The sequence below is a fragment of the Rhipicephalus sanguineus genome, chromosome 9 (genome assembly GCF_013339695.2).
Source record: "Rhipicephalus sanguineus isolate Rsan-2018 chromosome 9, BIME_Rsan_1.4, whole genome shotgun sequence".
NCBI classification, from domain to species: Eukaryota; Metazoa; Arthropoda; class Arachnida; order Ixodida; family Ixodidae; genus Rhipicephalus; species Rhipicephalus sanguineus.
In genome coordinates, this window is record NC_051184.2 from 6,563,842 (window position 1) to 6,584,093 (window position 20,252).

The 20,252-nt window shown below is 43.8% G+C and overlaps 3 protein-coding genes and 1 long non-coding RNA gene across 6 annotated transcripts in view; 2 read left to right on the forward strand and 2 right to left on the reverse strand.

Annotated features, from left to right (window-relative positions):
- Positions 1–20,252, reverse strand: part of LOC119404517 (uncharacterized) — a 152,304-nt gene that overhangs the window by 86,230 nt on the left and 45,822 nt on the right.
- LOC119404522 (bifunctional arginine demethylase and lysyl-hydroxylase JMJD6) overlaps positions 1–20,252 on the reverse strand; it is a 122,654-nt gene that overhangs the window by 31,382 nt on the left and 71,020 nt on the right. The gene's annotated exons all lie outside the window — the stretch shown is intronic.
- LOC119404521 (DNA repair and recombination protein RAD54-like) overlaps positions 1–20,252 on the forward strand; it is a 114,357-nt gene that overhangs the window by 9,441 nt on the left and 84,664 nt on the right. Inside the window, exon 4 of one of the 3 annotated variants that reach the window (XM_049418907.1) lies at positions 212–448. The exons of the other annotated variants lie outside the window; for them this stretch is intronic. Coding sequence (XP_049274864.1) covers positions 212–448 — 237 coding nt within the window. The remainder of the gene's footprint in view (positions 1–211; positions 449–20,252) is intronic. 3 annotated transcript variants of the gene reach the window in all.
- On the forward strand, positions 3,340–19,722 carry LOC119404520 (uncharacterized). Its single transcript, XR_005186313.2, has 3 exons — positions 3,340–3,624; positions 13,115–13,302; positions 19,548–19,722. It is a non-coding gene; the product is annotated as an uncharacterized LOC119404520 (long non-coding RNA).

The following is a 20,252-nucleotide window of genomic DNA, read 5'->3' on the forward strand; positions in this document are numbered from 1 at the left end:
TGCCCATAGGCGTGCGCAGGGTTCCCCACTAGTAGGGGGGGGGGGCAACGTTTCATCGCAGGGCTACCCCCCTCCCCCTTTGTTGGTCGAGTCCAAGAGACATCGTGCTTCACAATGGCCTGCCTTTGGTCCGTGGCTTTCAGGGATCAAAGATGTCCCCTCTCGTGCGCGCGCCTCTGAATGTGCCTGAAAAAGGCTGTTGTTGTTGCAGGCTGGTGATGTTCGACCCGGACTGGAACCCGGCGAACGACGCTCAGGCGATGGCCCGGGTGTGGCGAGACGGTCAGCGCAAGCCGTGCTTCGTCTACCGGCTCGTGTGCTCGGGCAGCATCGAGGAGAAGATCTTGCAGCGGCAGACGCACAAGAAGGCGCTCTCCAGCTGCGTCGTCGATTCCGAGGAAGACGTGGCCAGACACTTCAGCGCCGCCGACCTCAGGGACCTCTTCAGGTATACATGCCATGTCACCAGACTGGCGAAGAAAATAAACACTTAAGCCGGTGCAGATGAAGCCCTTTAGGAAAAAAAAGGATGCCACTGAGATTGTATAGATATCGGCGCACGTCGGTCGTCGATGAAACTGATCAGCGGTAAGGCGCGTCGGCATTTATACATGTCCAGCGTTACCGTTGGTGGCCGCGTTAGCTCCGGAACTCTACTGTTAGCGTTGTGCGCGCAATCTGATCAGAAGGGTCTAAAATAATTTGGAAGGTTCCCAGACATTCCGGCACGGTCTGCGCAAGGCAGTGGCTACACGTTAGAAAAAAAAGCGCGCGTGGCAATATTCCTACACATATTTAGCTCTTTCGATTTTCCCTGCGCTGCGAAACGGCTTCCGCTTCGGTTCAGCTTTTGCACTGCAAAATTTCTAGCAATCAACTATAGGCAGCATTACCGCTTTGACATCTAAGGCGCGTACCGACATGACACGAGTAGTCTTTGACGTTACATCGACTCTTTAGCATTTCCAAGTTATCCAGGAGCACCCCTTACGAAAATGCCAGATATGGCCCATATATGTTTTATATACGGACGTATATGATCAAATAAGGGGACATATAAAGTCATATATGGCCATATATGAATTTATATAATTATATAAAAGTGTTCATATAAGTCCATATACTGCCATAACCTGCCATATACGGCTTCACATAAGGTCATGTACTGCCATATATGGCTGTACTGATATGCATATAAGGGCACTTATAAGGCTATATAATCCCATATATGAGTGTATTTATATGCATATAAAGGCTCATATATTGCTGTATACTCCCATATATGGATGCAAATATGAATGTAAATGTGTCCAAAAATCGCCAAAAATAAGGGAACTGAAGCATTTGCTCGCTGCCTTCATAATTGCTTTTTCTGTGGTGGGAGACATCTTGAAATGACTAGACACACCAATTACGCCATAATTAAACAAAATAAATTAATTAGCTTTTTAATTAGCGGAGAGACGCGGTCGAGTCAAAAGGGAGAATTGCGGTCCTTCCGGTGAAAAGACCATTGCCGCTTTGACATCTTGAGAAATCGGCCTCTGGTAATTATTGCGGAGCAATGAAATTGAACCAAATTCACTGGCGAAACCAAAACCGTAGCTCCAATGAGCGCAACTGGCAGACGACCAGAATGACGTCACTATTCACGACGGCGATTGCAGTGGTGTTAGTTCTTCTGCATTTGTTAACGTAAGTGCACCATACGTGCTCTAATTGCACACGAAATCCGCACAACCCCGAAGCGAAGTCAATTAATCGGTGGCTGGTAAAACACGCTCGCTCATTCTGGACATCTCGGAAAGGTACTAGTTGTGCTGTTCCGAGTTTCGGTTTCGCCTGCGAAATTTGTCAGATTTCATTATTCGCTAGTAATTGCCAGCGGCTGCTTTCGCAAAATCAAAAAGTGGCAACAGGCTCTTCGCAGAATTAAGGGCTGCAATTTTCCCATTTGACTGGACCACTTGTCTCCACTAATTAAAAAGTTAAATAACCCAATTTCTTTGATTCCTGTCGTAATTTATTCCTCTGCTCAGCTTAATTTGCCACCACAAAAAAAAAGTAATTATGAAGGCAGCGTGAATATATCTCATATTTTTATTTCCGAGGATTTTCGGACACATTTCTTGAAACACCCTGAATTAGGGTGCTTATAAAGTCATATACTATGCAATGAAGCTACTTTCATTTATTCTAGCTCAATCATGCAGATATGACTTTCCAAAGAATCCATATTGCCTATTTTTGGCCTCTTGACATTGTGCCCCTCATTTTTCATCTGGTTCTTCCAGTTGTAGCATTCCTTATTTTGTAATATCTTGAACCATATTGCAGTGAAAAACGAAACGTTTTCAAGCAAACAGCAGTGCCACAACAGAACAACATAATGGGTAATAGTTGGTGTATATTTGTACTTTTTTTAGTGTGCAGACAGTACATTACTAGGAGACAGCAGTGTATTAAAATATTTAAAAAAAGAAGACGGAAGGAAGAAGCTTAAATTAACCATGAGTCGAACCCACAGACAACAGCACTACCAAGCTGTCCGCGTTGCGCGTTAAACGGCTACACCACCCGCGCGCTTTTCTTTCTATCTTTTTCTTTATTGGATACCGCCCGTGCGCTTGGCAGTGCGAAGGCTTCATTTTTTTTAGTAAAAGCTGCGACCTATAATATCTGTGTTCTACTTAATAACCATCGCGCCAATTAAATCAGTGCTACGTCGTCAACACCCGGCGTGACCTAGATATGAATAGCTCCGTACTGTTCCGAGACGCGCTAGTTGCGATCTCGCTCGATCACTAACTCCGCACTGAACAAAGGCTAATTACCTCAATAAACAAAGATTTTCTACCGTACAGGGAGCTCCAATGTACGTGCTAGCGTCGTAAGTACGTAGCGGCGACACCAGCAGAGTACGATAGCTTGTTAATTCATTTTGCTTCGACGCAGTGTACGTACGAAATGCCACTGTTTGAAAGAGAAAATGCTGTCTTATGTGAAAATTCTACTATTTTTTAATCGACCTCTGATTAAATAAGAACGCACTGTACATACAAGTAATGCAGAGCACTGCTTCGACCGCCGATGGAAAGTAAAGCGCACTGTCCGCGCTAGAAGCCTGTCGTCTGCTATGAAAACGCAAACAACAAAAAAGGCAAATCTGCTGAAGTACTATTTGGCTTACATTGCATAAATTGCTCTTCAAGATAAGCTATTATTTTCATTGTAAACTATGTTTTTCGAATAACATGCGTGCACTTTTTAATTTGACTCGCTCACGTATTTTTCTTTTTTTTTCATCAACTCTACGAGCCAAAGCCATCCACAGTCAAAGCCAAATGTCATTTATTCTTTGTTCAGTGTCAGCGTCTCGTGAGCTCGTTACGTCTTCAAGAACATTAATTTCATCTAAGAACGTGCCGCCCTCCCTTTTACGATGTGCAAAGATCGTGCGCAAGTCGTGCGTTTTTTGGAGCGCCAGTCACGTACGAGTCGTTCAAGGAATCGAAGGAATGTACTACGGGCGCTCGTAGGACTCCGCAGCATGTTCGCAGCTGATGGCTGACGCCCGTGGCTACCGACACGAGACCGGCTACCGACTGCGTGACAGTATGAAAGGTAAGTGACACATGTTATTATGCAAAGTATGCAACTCAGCGGAAGGCTGTGTTATCGCACGCGTACGAGGCGTTGTAGAGACGCTACCTTATGCCCATTTGCGAGTGACAAACATTGTCCCCGCTACCGATTCGCTATGACTACGCTCATACGAGCAGAAAGAGCCACGACGCATCGGTACGGCTTTACGGAAGGAAATTTGTAACAACTGAGTTAACATGCATGCGTATGATGATCGATTTGTCTGATGAGCATCATAGTGAGCAGGACGCAGGCGTCACTCGCATTGCATCGTTGTTAAGACAGCAAAGCAATGCTGCAACGCCATTTACTGTGCAGCCTTGTGCTCACGTTCGTGTGCAATGCAATTCGTGTGCGAAGCGGTATAATAAGCTGAAACTAATGGTGAAGTGTTGACTATGCGCTTAGACACTGACTTGAACTGGGTAAACGTAATAATGTTAATAGTGAGCTGGAGCCGTGTTTTCAGCATAGCGTAGAGACGTGTTCGTGCAGTATGTGCGTGTGTATCACCTTCACTTGTCAGTAATATTGTACGAACGAGCATCCACGATTATGAAAACTGGCATGCACAATGCGAGATTTCATATTCTGTCAGAGTGACCATATGAACCTTATCCGAAGCAGCAGATTTCATATTCTGTCAGTGTTGCTTTTTATACATGAGTGTACTGCCTTCACGTAGTTGTATACATTACACTGCTGTGTGGTAGTGGTTTAATTAGCATGGTACTGTGCGGTTGCTTATGTAAACACGTTAGGAGGCAGAAGGATCTGAATAGGCTAGTTGTCTCATGAGGAATGTAAGTGTGCTAGCACAAACAAGACAAGGACAGAAGAAAGACGTAGCAACAGGACCAGCACTCTTACGCGTGTACCTTCTGTCCTCATCTTGTTTGTGCTAAGACACGTAGGTGCATATAATTTAGCAACAGGCTGTTTATGTAATGCTTTTGTTGCCCATTTAATGCTTCAGAACAAATAAAATAGATTGTGCATATATAAACACGCCTTGACAAAGCAAATTTCATGCTGTTATGCCGAACACCTAACAAAAGCCTGTCACGTGGTCACTTGCTTTTGTTTCAGCTTCTGAATACTGTTTATTTTTATTAGTTTCTAACTTCAAGAAATTGCACGTCAAATTGATTAATGCTTCTTGACCTTATAATAAGTGCATTGAAAGTATTGCGCGCAGTTACAAAGTGTGACCTTACACATATTCAATGCTGCTGCCTGCACAGCTCTGTCATGCTTACTGTTTCTCATTTCTCCCTAACTTATTGCTTACCGTAAAATCCCGAGCAAGCGCCCCCCCCTCCCTTCTTCGGGAGATTTCAAATATGCGACCCATTCTCTCCTCCCACCATTTTCACTGTTTTCATTTGTCCAACGAGTGTGAATGAAAACAGGGAATGCATGCGTATTCAATAAAGGATTTCATTAGAAGCACGGGTGTGCATTTTGTATTCTTAGCGGCTCATCCACGGCCACCTTCAATTTTGATTCATGACCGAGCAAGGGCCCCCCTCCAAATCTTGTCGGATTATCCCTCACTGTAGGGGTGGCGCTTGCTCGGGATTTTACGGTAGTGTTTCTTTCTTTCCTCTTTTTAGACACATGCATACAACGCGGTAAGGTAGGCCGCTTTGCTAGAGAGAAAATTGGTGCAGTCGAATATGTAAATAATCCTCGTACCTCTCAGGAGTCGCATACACCTCGCATAGCATGTATAATGTACAGTACTCACGGATTGAAATAGGACACTTGGAGCGCATATGGCCGCCGGTATATGCAGCGCCGCTCGTGGATCCTCATGGAACCAAGGTGGTGCATTGGGGTATAAAGCAAGGGGGAGAACATCTACGCAGCAGGATTGCGCCTTCCGGTCGCCAACAAGCCGGCCTGTAGTTCACCACGCTGAGAGTGTGGCGCTGGAAGGCTTGCGCGCTCTCATATGCCGACCGAAATGGCTTGCCGGTGTGCACCTCTTATATTGCCGCGCGAGCAGAGGGCGCTCTCATTACACGCGCTTTGGTGATGCAGCACGAATGCTGTGCAAGACTAAGGGATTGTGCCTTACAGTGTGCATGTAAGCAGTCTATTCTGCCAACATTTAAGTGCAGGGCCCGCTATCGTCGCGGTTAATCGCAGTGACAAATCACGGTGAAATGAAATAATGTCTGTGTTCTTCCCGCTTTCTTCGCCCATGTTCAACGCCCAATCTGCATCGTGTTGCAAGCAGCGGCCAATGTAGCGTCAACGAACACATGTAAGGCACAATCTCTTAGCTGAATCCTGTGTCTTACTTGCATAGCATGCGTTCCACATCGCCAAAGCGCGTGTAACGAGAGCGTCCTCTGCTCGCGCCGCAATATAGGAGGTGCGCACTGGGGAGCCATTTGGGTTGGCATACGAAAGCACGCAAGCCTTGCAGCGCCACGCTGGCAGTGTGGTGAACTAAAAGGCCGACTAGTTGACGACTGGAAGGAGCAAACCTGCTGCGTCGATGTTCTCCTCCTCGCTCTATACCTCACTGCAACACCTTCGTTCCATGAGCACCCACGAGCGGCGCTGCATATACCGACGGCCATCTGCTCTGAGTGTCCTATTTCAATCCGTGGGTACTGTGCACTGCACATACAATCCCAACTAGCTCTGATCGATTCATTTGTTCAGTTATGCTCTGCTTAAAAAGCGCAAATGAAGGGAAGGTGTTGGCATTTGTCGGTTCGGTGCATTACCTGGCCATCCTTTTTTTAAATTATTTTTTGTTCTTACTTCAAGAACTATGGCAGCGCAAGTTAGGAGGCAGACACAAACAAAGTGACGCACAACACAAAGCCTCAAATGCTAGTTGATAGTTTTATACATGCAAAAGGGACAGAAAACTGGAAAACAGGATTGGGGGGGGGGGGGGATAAGTGGGTCTGAGTCCATTTAGTTATGCATCACTGTCGGAAGAAAATGAAAAGTGTAAGAGCAGTGAAAGTACAATGTTACATATGGTTGCTGAGTCGGTTGGCCTTCAAAAGTCACAGCTGCACTTTTGTGGCTTTCAGCAGCCTTGATATTGTGACAGAGTAGGACAGTAGCACTGGCAATTGGGCGAGTTGGTACGGATGCATAGATTTAGCACGGTGCAACAATTCAGACGAAAAGACGAACAATCGATGGCACTTGTGTTCGTGTGATCATTCATTTTTTCATCTGCCTTGTTGCGCCGTTCTAAAAGTGGGAGAGACAAGAAAAACCAGAGAGCATGACAGATTGACCGGCTTTATAGATACTGAATAAGCAGTGTCCTCATTTTTTCATTGAACTAAGGAACCCATGCGTTTCATTGTCGTCACCATGCCCTGGCAGGTATACATGAAATCTGTGCGGCATTTGGCCCATGCTGAAAATTGTGTTACATCGTCGTCGCTATGCCGTGGCACATACACACTTCACTATGGCCGTGGGAGTATGCACAACTATGGTCCTGACATCTTGTTCAACATTCTATTTGGCTGCCAAGAGAATGCCTTGTAATCAGAGGCTTGGAATAGAAGCCAGCATGTGACAGCTCTCAGCATGTGTTCTGCACAGCACTGTTTTGCCCCAAGCTTCTAAAATCATGTTTTGTTTATGGTACCACTCATGCAGAATTTGCCTTTGCTGCTGCATTACTATCGTCTAATCTCATTTGTCGTAAGTGTAAATACAGTGAAACCTCGGTGATACGATCACAGCTGATACGAATTTCGGGGTGATACGAATTTTTCGTTGGTCCCGGCCAAGGCCCATTAGCCTGCAATGCAATGGAGTACGGTTGTTGCGAACCAATTTTCACCCAGTGACGTTTGATACGAATGTATGCTACCGCACAGGTACGAAGAGGTGCTGTTGGTGCTGTCCTGGAAGATGCACCAAGCACGTGCGAGCGCGGGAACGCAAGCGTGGGCATGCGCGCCGCACCACCAAATTGTCAGAATCACGGTACCAGAAAACACTTTTCTTACGGTCAGAATAAACCCTCAGAGACGCGTCACGGCCCCCGAGATTGTGTGTCCGAATCTTTGAAGCTCTTAAGTGCCTCCGTGTGCCTTCGCATTTAGATTACAGAGGATATTAGTGCCATGCTTCTTTTTCTAATGCGTCGATGCGGGCTCCTGTCGTTGTACTGTGTTTACACGTGCGTGCCTCATGTATCAGACATCCTATAAAAGGTGGACAAGGACCAAAAGAAGACCAGGACGGTCTTTGCGAAGGAGTCATGCCTCACAGTGTCAACATGCACTACCGTTGATTTCGCACTTGTGCGGGCATGGCCGTAAATATCCCAAAAACATCCCCAACACCTCCACGATAACAAAATCATAACACAAGACCGTGGTTCTGTAATTTTGTGGCCTTGATCCATGGCGTCAAAGCGCTTCTTTCGTTACTTTTACTGCAGTACTCCGGTGTCATGAAAAAAAAAAACATACTAAAATATTAAAGGGGCTATTGCTGTCGCGGGTCACAACGCACCTGGTTCATTAATTAAATATGCGCGTATGGGCCATATATTTATCAGTACTGGTATGATTGCCGACATCTAAAAACTTAACTGACAATCGTTCGGGGTTCTTGCGGACATTGCTGCGGCCCTGAAAAACAATAAATGAAAATGTACGCCAGCTTTCTTTTGTCGCATGCTAATTTTTCATGCTTTCTGCTGATACGAATTTTGGATGATACGAATATTTTTGGTAGTCCTGTGAGATTCGTATCACTGAGGTTTCACTGTAGTAGTGGGGCATGCTCATGCATAAATATCGTTCCTCTCCTGAACTTTTGGAATGGGTATCAACAGAAGAGTGTCTGAAGATATTTCACCACCATAGAAAGGAGATGAGATTTGTCTCGTTTCTGTCTTGTCTCCCTTCTATCGAGGCTACATGTCTTGTGTATTTCAGTTGAGGGGTGATTCTACAAGAGATCAAACATGCATGTCCAGTCGATATTTTTGTTTTGTCTGGTTTTTTTATGTTATGCGGGCACATTGAAAGTGCATGGAACCGAAAATTTTATTTCCAAAAAACGCTCCCAGCGCGGCAAAAAAATATTTGAAAGCGGCGCGCGGCGTCCTGTTTTTCCTCACTGCAATATTTTTAAATTTTACGGCCGAATTTAATGCGAACTATAAATTCTGTGTCGAAAACTTTTTCTGTTGATTTTAATACACATTACTGTGAATTACATTCATGCTTTCTTTATGCCGTCCTCAAAAGGAGAAAAATGTGAAAAAATAACAGGGCCCAAATCAAAAAAGTTTGCCAAGTTTGATGTGCCTTGGTGCCTTTTCTATTTCACACAGAAACTTCAAAACAGTGTCAAATACACAAAAAAGCCTTTGCAACATTTCTGCTGTAGATCGTTTTCCTACAGGCAGCGCAAAAGAAGAAAAAAATAGTTAAAAGAAGCAACTTTTTTCTAAAAAGCTCGTCTTCAAAAAAAATAAAATAATAAAAAACTCCGGTCTCAATTCTGACGACAATTTTTTATCGAAAAGCACTTATGTCAATGAAAACGCGGTTTTAATATCATATGCCCTCATTTGCATTATTCAGGAGATATAACAGGTAATATAACAGGCCAAAATGACCCTTGCTGTGTGTGCTCACTTCAGTGCGATTTATGGTAGCTTGCATTGTGCGTAAATCTAGTTTTAATTGTTTTGCTGCAGCAAAACTTTGCTCTGGTGACTTGTCGTCAAGAAAAATGTGTTCTCAGATTTTATTTGGGTCTAGCATGTGCAAAAGTGCTAAAGGGCTAATGCCTACGCAGTTTGCAGCCTACAACCTGAACTTACTCTGCCATTATTCGCTAATCAGGAGCACGCAAGACACCGTGAGCACATGGTTTAGGTAACTTTGCCAAAACTCGCCTTGCACACCAAACAAAGCATCTGTATGCAGCGGCAGGCCAGCTTAATCTGTAACTAAATGCCACAATCCGGCCATAGGTCGGCAAAAATATTGGAACTCACTCCGACTCACTTAAAAAATATATTTTGCACTGAGAGCTCACTCGGATTCAGACTCACCAAAATTTTCCTCAGCCAGACTCACTCGGACTCAGACTACTAAACTTTTTCTCAACTGGACTCACTCGGACTCAAACTCACCAACATTTTGCTCAGCCGGACTCACTCAGTCAGACTCACGGCTTGAACTGAGTCTGAGTGAGTCGACTCATGAGTTCGCTGGTGTAAAGTTAGCTTTTCCAATCATGGTGTAAATGCTCTTTAACGCCAATATCTCACATAATCGATGCTCTACAATACACCTTTTGATCTTATACCTTCAAATAGTAGTTATGAGTGGTTGCAATCCAGTAAGGACGTTTTTATGAAATGTGCGACTCACACGAGATATTTCTATCAAGAACTTCCCATGCAAGAGTTTGCGGGAGGAGGTAATGGAACCCTCCCTTAGCACCACCGCCCCCACTCACACCTCTTATCAATAAACATTGTGGTGGAGCATGAGCGCTAGTGCGTTGAGGCACGTGTGAATAGATTTGAGTATAAATGTAAGCCGGTGTAAGGCTGATAGTAATGCCGATAGGCGAGTAGATAAGTCCATTGGTCGGCAATGAAGGGTGGAGCTCGCTCAGACTCGCTCAATAAATATATGTTGCGCTTAGGGCTCACTCGGACTCAAACTCACTAAAGTTTCCCTCAACCGGACTCACTTGGACTCAAACTCACCAACGTATTGCTGAGCCGGACTCACCCAGACTCAGACTCACGGCTTGATCTGAGTGAGTGAGTCGACTCATGAGTGAGTTTGCCGACCTATACAATCAGCAGGCGCACTGTTATTGAGGTGCTTTCTCACTGCCTGCTTGCTTCCCTTTCATTACGTGCATTGTACACTCTAACCATCTTCCCCATTCAACGCACACTGTGCTAAACAGCATGCGTAAAAAGTTATCTCAGTCATTTCTGAGTCGTTAATTTCGCTTCCCGCTATCATGTTTTCGGCGTCGCAGGTAACGTCTTCCTGTATCATCTTAACCTTTACCTCAGCATTTTAGCAGCCAGAAAATGTGCGGTGCGGCACGATTAAGCCATAAGTGGCCGAAGCTGCCCATTTTATGATGTTTTGTTGGCACTTTACTAAAGTGCTTTCCCACGTTGAGAACAGCAGACGTCACTGGTGGCGCCAGACGGGCATTATCCTTAATTTTGACAAGGAGTCTGGCCCACAAATTAATTATCACACCCCAAAGCATTTAGACATCCTTGGTCATAAAATATGAAACCATGAGTAGTTAAGTGAGCAAATGTGTGCGGCGGTGTTCAGTATAAACGTTTCGACTTGGTCTAGCTGTTCACTACACAGGATGCATGCAGCCCATGGCTAGGTCTGAGTATTCTGTGCCGATTACTTACGCATCCACAAAAAGAAGATTGCCGAGAAAAACATTTTCGTTGCGTCAATTTTCTTTCATTCCTGCTTTTGTTGTTGTCTTCCTCCAGAAGCTACTGCCATAGGGTGAGGATCTTCGCGACACCTGTGAGGTCTGCTAGCATTGCTTTACGCGCCTCAAGGAAAACCTGTCTACATCTATGAGAATTGCGATGAGGTAGTCGAGGCATTTCTTCAGGAAGAAGAAGCGATTGATATCTTCAACAGGTGCGCCCACCTTTCCTCTGATGTCTGTAGCTGAGGTTCTAGGCTGCAAACTACATACGCGTTAGCCCTTCAGAGGATGGCAGCAGCCCATTTTCGCACACGCTAGACACAAATAAAATCTGAGAACACGTTTTTCTTGACAAGCTACCAGAGCAAAGTAGATTTACGCACACAGCAAGGGTCATTTTGGCCCGTTATATCTCGTGAACAAAGCAAATGAGGACATATGATATTAAAACTGTGTTTTCACTGACATAAGCGCTCTTCAATAAAAAATTGTCGTTAAAATTGAGACCGGTGTTTTCTTCATCTTATTTCTTGAAAATGGACCTTTTTTTAAAAAAACTGGCTTCTCTAACTATTTTTTTTTCTTTTGCGCTGCCCGTAGGAAAACGATCTCCTATAGAAATGTTGGAAATGTTCTTTTCTACATTTGACATTGTTCTGAAGTTTCTGTGTGAAATAGAAAAGGCGCTAAGACGCATCAAACTTAGCAAACTTTTTTGATTTGGGCTGTGTTTGGCATTTTTTCACATTTTTTTCCTTTTGAGGACAGCATAAATAAAGCATGGATGTAATTCACAGTAATGCATACCTGCCAAGTGTCCCGGACTACCAGATTTTGAACGTTTCTCCCGGTTGTACGGGTCATAGGTAAATCTACCGGAAATCCAGTTTTGCCCCGCGCGTCCAATGCTTTGTCTGTCCACGTAGTATAAAGGATTCTTCTTTTTTTTAATGATGGTAGAAAGGTTCAACTCAGTTTCATTGCGCATGAAGTAGCTGTGCACTTTGCGCCGCAGTCCAGCACTTAAAAGGGTAGCCGTTACCGATGTCTGTCGAGTCCCCGTCTCAACGGTGCCCCTTATGGTCCCTTGCCCGACGAAATAACTGGTAAGCAAGCGACGACAGGCCTCGCACGCGGAGCGATGTTATCGCATGTGCCCTTCATGCGACGGTGACGGCCGGGTCGTTTCATCTCTGCTTCAACTGCATTTGTCCCTAGCGCTAGCGCGCTTTTACTCGCACGTGAAACAGACGATGCGTAAGCGATGTTCAGCGGCGACCGCAAAATCCCGCTGACAGTGTTCATATAATTGCTATCGCAGTACCCCCCCCCCCCCCGTTGAGTAGATCTCCCGGATTCCGTTCCTCCAAACTTGGCAGGTATGGTAATGCATAATAAAACCAACAGAAAAAATTTCAACACAACGTTTATACTGCGCGTTAAATTTGCCCGTGAAATCCAAAAATATTGCGATGAGCTAAAACAGGATGGCCACACGGCCACCTCCAAATAGTTTTTTGGCACGCTGGGAGCGTTTTTTGGAAATAATATTTTCGGTTCCGTGCGCTTTGAATGTGGCCACATAACATATAAAAACCCAGGCAAAACAAAAATATCGATTGGACAGGCATGTTCGATCTCTCGTAGAATCACCCTGAGGTAATTTTTGCATCTCTTTCAATGTAGTTGCACCATCAGTGTCCAAATGTGCCATTTAAAAAAAAAAATGCTGCCCAGAATATCCCGTTAACTGGAGTTGTGGTTGTGCTGCCGTGACCTAGCTTAGTGCTCTCTTTACATACAGTATAAACATTCACCTTGAACATTACGGTGGGCTTTAGATGGATTGTGGCAGTTCAGAAAAATAAGTAAAATGAAGGTTGCAAATGCAGAGCTTAACTGCTAAGAAAGAATGCCTGAGTTCGCCTCTTCAAAATGGGAGCTGTTTCTTCTGCAGAAGTTTGGATGTCATGTTTTAAATTCTAAAAACCTCTTCTGCGACCTTGTGCAGGTCGATCTTGGCCCACGACTGTAAATGGAAAACCAAAAGTGGCGGTGGCGGTGTTCTCTGTCAGAGAAACAGCAAAAGTACTATCGCACAATGAAATATTGCACAACTGAAGCATCGCCTGTGCCTCATGCTGCTGTTTCATCAAAGATCAAGGTCATCGCCCTTGGAGGGACTTTATGCATGGCAGCGTGAGTGGCTGAATGGTCTTCTTTTTGTTCTGTCTTAGGCCGAATAATAGTATCCAAGTGCAGCCTCGACAAAAAGCGCAATGGTGACAATGACGTCGTCCACTTACAAGTGCACGCCTCAGTTTTTACACAGGAATGTCAGCAGCCTCAACGTCATCCGGAAATCCAGTCTTGCTGCTCAAGCAGAAGGAAGGAAAAAGAGAGACAGGATAGAGAGTGGCCTTTTTTCTTCTTTCTGCTTGTGCAGCAAGACCAGAATTTAGTATGAACCAGCTAATCTGCAAAGAAGTATTGTCTCAACATTATATTTGCACAGTACACATGATGAGGTCTTGCTTATGCTGGCACGTAAGAAATTGGAGCGTTTTACTTCTGTCAGGCAACGGGAAGCTGGGAGGGCGTAAACAAATGGTGCTCCACAGTTTTCATGAATGCAGGAGTGTAACTGTTCATCGACAAGTTCTTTTGGTTTTTTCTACAATAGGAAGTCAGGTCTTCAGGTTTCATGCAAATACGTCTGTAACGGTTCAATAGGGAGGCAACTACTGGCCTTTCACAAGTGTTTGGAAGAACAACATTATGTTCAGGTCATAGGTCGGCAAAAAATGTGGAGCTCACTCAGACTCACTCACGAAACATATCTTACCCTTAGAGCTCACTCGGACTCAGACTCACCAAACTTTTCCTCATCCGGACTCACTCGGACTCAGACTCACTATAATTTTTCTCAACCGGACTCACTCGGACTCAGACTCACCAAAATATAATTCACTCGAACTCACTCAGACTAAGACTCACGGCTCGATCTAAGTCTGAGTGAGTCTGAGTGAGTCGACTCATGAGTCCGCTAACCTATAATTAGCCTTTTTCTACCATAATGTCAATGCTCTTTAACGCCAATATTTCGCATAATCGGTGCGCTACTTAGCACCTTTTGATCTCGTACCTTCAAATACGAGTTATCTGACTTTGTAGTTCAATAAGGACCGTTTTATTGAAAGAGATGACTCGCACGAGATATTTTTATCAGTAACTTCCCATGAAGAAGTTTGCGGGGGGAGGCCAAGGCACCTCCTCCCCCTCTCCCTCCTCATATCACGCCTCTGATCAATAAATAATGAGCTGACGTATGAACGGTAGCGCGTTGACGTATGCGGGACTACACGGGAGTATAAATGTGAGCCGACATAAGGCTGATAGTAATGCTGAAGTTGAGTAGACAGGACCATAGGTCGGCAAGAAATGTGGAGCTCACTCAGGCTCACTCATGCAATATATTTTGCCTTAGGGCTCACTCGGACTCAGACTCACCAAAATTTTCCTCAACCAAACTCACCCGGACTCAGACTCACCAAAATTTTTCCCAGCCGAACTCACTCGGACTCAGACTCACAAAAACTTTACTCACCCGGACTCACTCAGACTCAGACTCACGTCTCGATATGAGTCTGAGTGAGTCTGAGTGAGTCGACTCATGAGTGAGTTTGCCGACCTATGGTTCAGGTACTGGGCAATGCATACTCTTTCTGTAAACATTGAAAGAGAGTGCTCCATTATTCCTGTTTACCAATACATTCAAAAAAGGTAGTTCCCAGTCTGCCTCCATCTCCACCATGAACTGAAAGAAATCTACTTGATAGATTAGATGCATTTGGAAGCTTCCAAAGCAGAGCGATTAATCACACACACAAAAAAAAGATGATATTCATAGCACACAAAAATAATTGGTTTTGGGCTGAAAGAAGCAATGGAATTATATTCCAGCCACTGCATTGTCAGATTCGTGGTGTGCCTTGGACTTGCACTTAACATGGGCTTTTCGAAACACACGTAGTTATTGCCCAGGGAAAAACTGAGGAGCCTCTTCAAGTCGTGAACATCAATTTGAGACCTTTCTTGTAGGGCTGGATGAGCGTTGAGAGCAGCAGTACGCACTTCAATGGTCATGTCAATGATAATATAAGTAACCAGAACTGTACACTTCCATGCCCACTGACATTGTTGTTGATGTGAAAGTCCACAACTCGCCAATGGGTGACTGTCACAGTGGCTGCAAAATCACGCCCTCATTTCTTTCAGCCCAACAAACAAACATTTCAGCCAAGCATTTTTGTGTGTTATGTACTATCTGCATCAAATGAAACCCGAACAGCGGCAAGCCTTCGCAATGGTATAGTGTGCGCCGTCCAGTTATCACCAGGGACGGGTGCGCGTATGCGCAGTGTGGCCAAACCGGATGCACGCGCCTGTCAATGGTAATGACAGGACGGCGCGCACTGTACCATTGTGAAGGCTTGCCGCTGTTTGGTTTTCATTTGACGCAGATAGTACATTATTGTTTTTGCCTGATTAAGTGCGCTGCTCTGAAAGCTTTCACACCCATTTAACTCTTTCCCTGGAGAGTTTTTTTTGGCCAAAATCGATACAAAAATACCCATATTTTTTATTTGGCCGGTTGATTCTAAGTGTCTTGAAACAACTAAAAAAATTATTCATTATGCGACATATTTTTTGTATGTTATAAAACATGCAGATGATTGACTTCACCGCACTGCACCACGGAAAGCACCCTAACATCTCCAGCCTTCAGTGCAGAAAATGTCTCTTTGAAATTTGAAATGTAAAGCGCAATTGGACTAGCGAGTCCTTGAAAACAAACCTTTAACGTGCTGGTAGGCGTTTGGTTACATCTAACGGCGTCCTCTGTCGACGTATTGAGGCACGATCGTCATCCGAATCCAGCAGTTTAGAGAAACTATGCTGCTTTTTGTAGTCACTGCCGCATTCACAGGAGAACTGCAATTCTTCATTTCACAACACTTCGGCAAACAAGCACTTTTTTTTTTTTTTTTTTGAATGGAGCTGTTGCAAGCAAGCACGCACCTCTTGCGCACAGAGGAGGATGCCATTTTCTAATTCTAGTTGCCAGAATCAAGCCCTTCCTTGACTAAAATGCATGTTTTGAGCATGTTTTTAAATTTTTTACTGTGCCATCTGTTGAAGCCAAAGAGAAGACAGCTAATTGAATCAGGGTAGCTTAACTGCGGCGCCTTCAAATGCTTGTTTCAGGGTGGACGAGCCTAGCTCGTCTTTGGTGTGAGCGGTACGGTACAAATTGTGTGGACGAGCTCAGCTCATCTTTGGTAAGGAAAGGGTTAAACCATCGGGTAGATTCCAGTAAATTCACAGTAGAGATGGAGCAGATTAGAAATTAAGATTCTTTTGGATGAGTTGGCAAACAGGAACAACAGAACACTGCATTCCTTCAGTGTTTACAGAAAGGATACACAGGGACTGGTACCTGAGCTTAATGTCTCCTCATCTGTGCATAATGTCTGCATTTGCCAGACGTCAGCAGTTGCCCCTCTTGGACCGTTTACAGGCGCATTTGCACGAAACCTGAAGACCTGACTTCCTAAATGTACAAACCTCAAAAGTACTTTTCGACAAATAGTTCCACTCTTGAGTACATGAAAACTGTGGAACACTGTTTGTCCAAACCCTCCTGGCCTGCCAGTATCCGACAGAAGTAATGCGCTTCTTACATGCCAGGGTAAGTGAGACCTCATGACGCGTACAGTGTAATTATGATGTTGGGGCTGCTAACCTTCCTGCGTACAAACTTGGGCAAGGGCTCATATGGGGAAAAGACAAGCTGCCAAAAGAAGTCCTTACAGGCATTTTCTGCAAGATTCCCTGAGCAGACTGGGCGAGTGTCTACACCAGGGAGACTTACACAGCAGCTGCACCAACTTCATAACAATGTCGATAAGAAAAAGATGACGGAGCACGCAAGAAACAACTGAGCACAATACAGACTGGGTGAATTGTATATAGTACAATTGGCCAGTAAAGAAAATGGAAGTCATGTTTGTATCTGAAATCCGTTGAGATACAAGTGCTTTTCTGTTGTACTTTCTTCCATTACGATCAATGCAATCGTGTTGCCCTTTTTTGCTGGTGCCCTCGAAGGCTGTGCACATATGAGCTTAGAAGCTCCCATGATTCCAAGTCTCTTCATGGGATTAATTTTAGTGTCAGTTTCACCGGCATTGTTGAACTTGATGCGGTAATCGTGTTTCTCAGAATAATGGTTGAGAGCATCGCGCTCTGAACAACACCCACTTTGGAGGATTGGCTTAAGAAATGGATAGGCTAACAGAAATGGACTTATGTAATTTGTGTGATTGTTGAAAAAAAAGTTAGAATAATCAGTATGAATTAATAATGGTTATTTCAAAATTTAGATCAAAATGAAGGGACAAGGGGGCAGCACTAGAATGAATACAAAGGACAAGAAGACAGGACATGCACTGTGTCCTGTCTTCTCGTCCTTTGTATTCGTCCTAGCGTTGCCCCCTTGTCCCTTCATTATGAACCCAAACCAACTCACCTACCTATTTGTGATTCTGTTAGATCAGAATCTTGATTCAGTAAAAGATTAATTGAATTTTAACTAAAAGAACCATATTAATCTAATTAATGCTGAAGGGCCTCAAAACCAGCTTCACTATTTTTAACATTTCAAGTAAATGTGTGCTTCGAGTTCAAACTTTTGCAACGATGAACAATGCCAAACATAGCCACGGAATAAAAAACAATCTTGTGCTCCTCTTTGGGCCTTTCGGTATCCCCAGAGTTGGTAGTGACGTGACCAGAAAATTTGGTCATGTCAGCAGCTGAGAGAACCTGTTTGTCTGCCTGCAGGTATGCGTATTCGCTGCTTATCCTTCTCGCACGGTGAGGAGAAATACTTGCCCAGGAGGAGAGATAAGTTAACGAATGGAGTGTAGCGCATGAAAGAGTGAAACGAGGGAGGGCTGCATTTTGATCATCATACGCATGTAACTCCGCTAATAGAGCAGCATTTCAGAAAATTCTCGTGGCCACATGTTCACTGTAGTAAGGCAGAGCGACCGCGACTGGTATGCAGGAAACACGACTCGTGTAAAGGAAGTGAGGAAATTTGAAGTAAAGCACGTTGAAGCAGAATATCTTAGGAAAAAAATTGCTAGTCATGTGATATATACAGCTACACAGGTTATTTCTTGTATGCTATGCGTAAAGAACACTTCCAGGTTTAACAAAATAATTCAAGCATCCTTATCACTTTGTTAGATCGAGTTTTCACTGTAATCACTCAGTTCTTCTGTACCTGTTACATTCATAATATGAAAGTTAGCAAAAGTTAGTTTGCCTAAAATAACCTTCCTCATTCTTGTTTTCAATTGGGAAAAGTTTATTACCTGTTGTAGGGAACAGAGTAAGGCACAAGGATGTCTTGTGGGCTAAGCAGGCATATAGATGACTGTCCAATCTAGCATGCAAGAACAACTGATTTATTCTCTCGAGGTGTTTTCTCAAGGAGCCTTAGCAATACACAGGGCCGCAACCAAATGGAGCTGAAAAGCAAGACGATGGCTCCACAAAATATGACACCCCCCGGTCCCCTTAGAGAAAATAATGCAAATGAAAAAAATGTACATGTTTGCTGTTGGGACATAGAGAGGTGACGTTCTCAAACAGATGGTTCTGGCACCCACTTGTTTTTAACACACCCTAATTCAACATAAACCAATTTTAAGCTGGGAAAAAATGCAGCATATGCCTCCTATTTTTAAACCAGAAAAGAATGCAGCACACAGAGTTTATGACGTGACATATCCTGATACGTAATATTTATTTTCACCATTCTCACACATGAACTGCATGCTTTTTAAATAAGTCTGCAGCTATCATGCCTCAACTTCACCAATTCAACCTTTGATGCATGCAATATTCAGAATATGAAGGACACATTTCATGATCTGTTGTGGCAAAATTTTATACCTAAAGCTTTTTAAATGAGCTTTCCTATTAAACCAGCACATTACTGTCGCCACTCTTTATAGATTACATGGGAACTGTTTGGTCACCACCTTGTTGATTGCTTTACTGCTTTTGTGAGCACTACAAACACAGTTTTGGTCGAGTAGTGAATTGTAATGCGTGTGGAATTTTCAGACCTGTTTGCTTGAAGAAATGCTGCACGCTGTAGCTGAGTAACTATGCTACTCATGTTATTTACATTCTGCTTAAATATCAGTGCTCGAAATGTGATAAGCATGTTATATCTGTTAGGGCTCTAACCACTTTTTGCAGGTTGCACAGCCACCTCATAACTGTTCCGTTGGCAATAGATTTCAGTATTTGTGTCCTGTGTGAAAATTTTGTCTAAAATAAAATTCACTTTTGCTTTATTTCAGATGGTTCGAATTCCACACGGAGAATCCTGAAGCTAATTCTTCCAAGGCAGAGCGGGGCATGCTGAAAGTTATCAGAAGGCCGAAAGAATAAATCGGTGGTTCATCTGCATGTACAACCATCGTCAAGTGTTATCATGTACTGTTTTTTGCAGCTGCATAATATTAAACAGTCCGAGTCCGCCCCAGCAGCCCATATGGGTAACAGATGTTTTGATTAACACTTCTTTTATGATGTCTCTGAAAGTAAGGCAGTATGCATTCAATGAATTCGAATTATTTCATAAACATGGCTTCATGTGGTTGGATAAACGAGTTGCATAAATTGATGTGATATTTCCAGGAATGACAGGTTCCCTGTGAGATTCACACACTAGTTTTCTCACGCAATTGACTAGGTGGCAGTGTAAGGTGTCTAATAGAAATAGTGATAGGAACCACCACAGTTCTCGAAGTGGCTGACACCAACAAACTTTCCATAAGTACCAGTGAAACATGGCTTATTATTTGATGGCAACACTGTTCCTCAGATGTGCACCGTAGAGTAGCTCTAGGTCCCTGTCTTTATATGTTTGATATGCTACACTGCCCAGGTGCAGCAATATATGACACCCAAAATATCACAAAGACGGTAAATCGTGCTGTCTCTGTGTGTTCGTCCATCGTCTTTTCCGCTGTTATTTTATGATTACGACCCAAAATATAAAA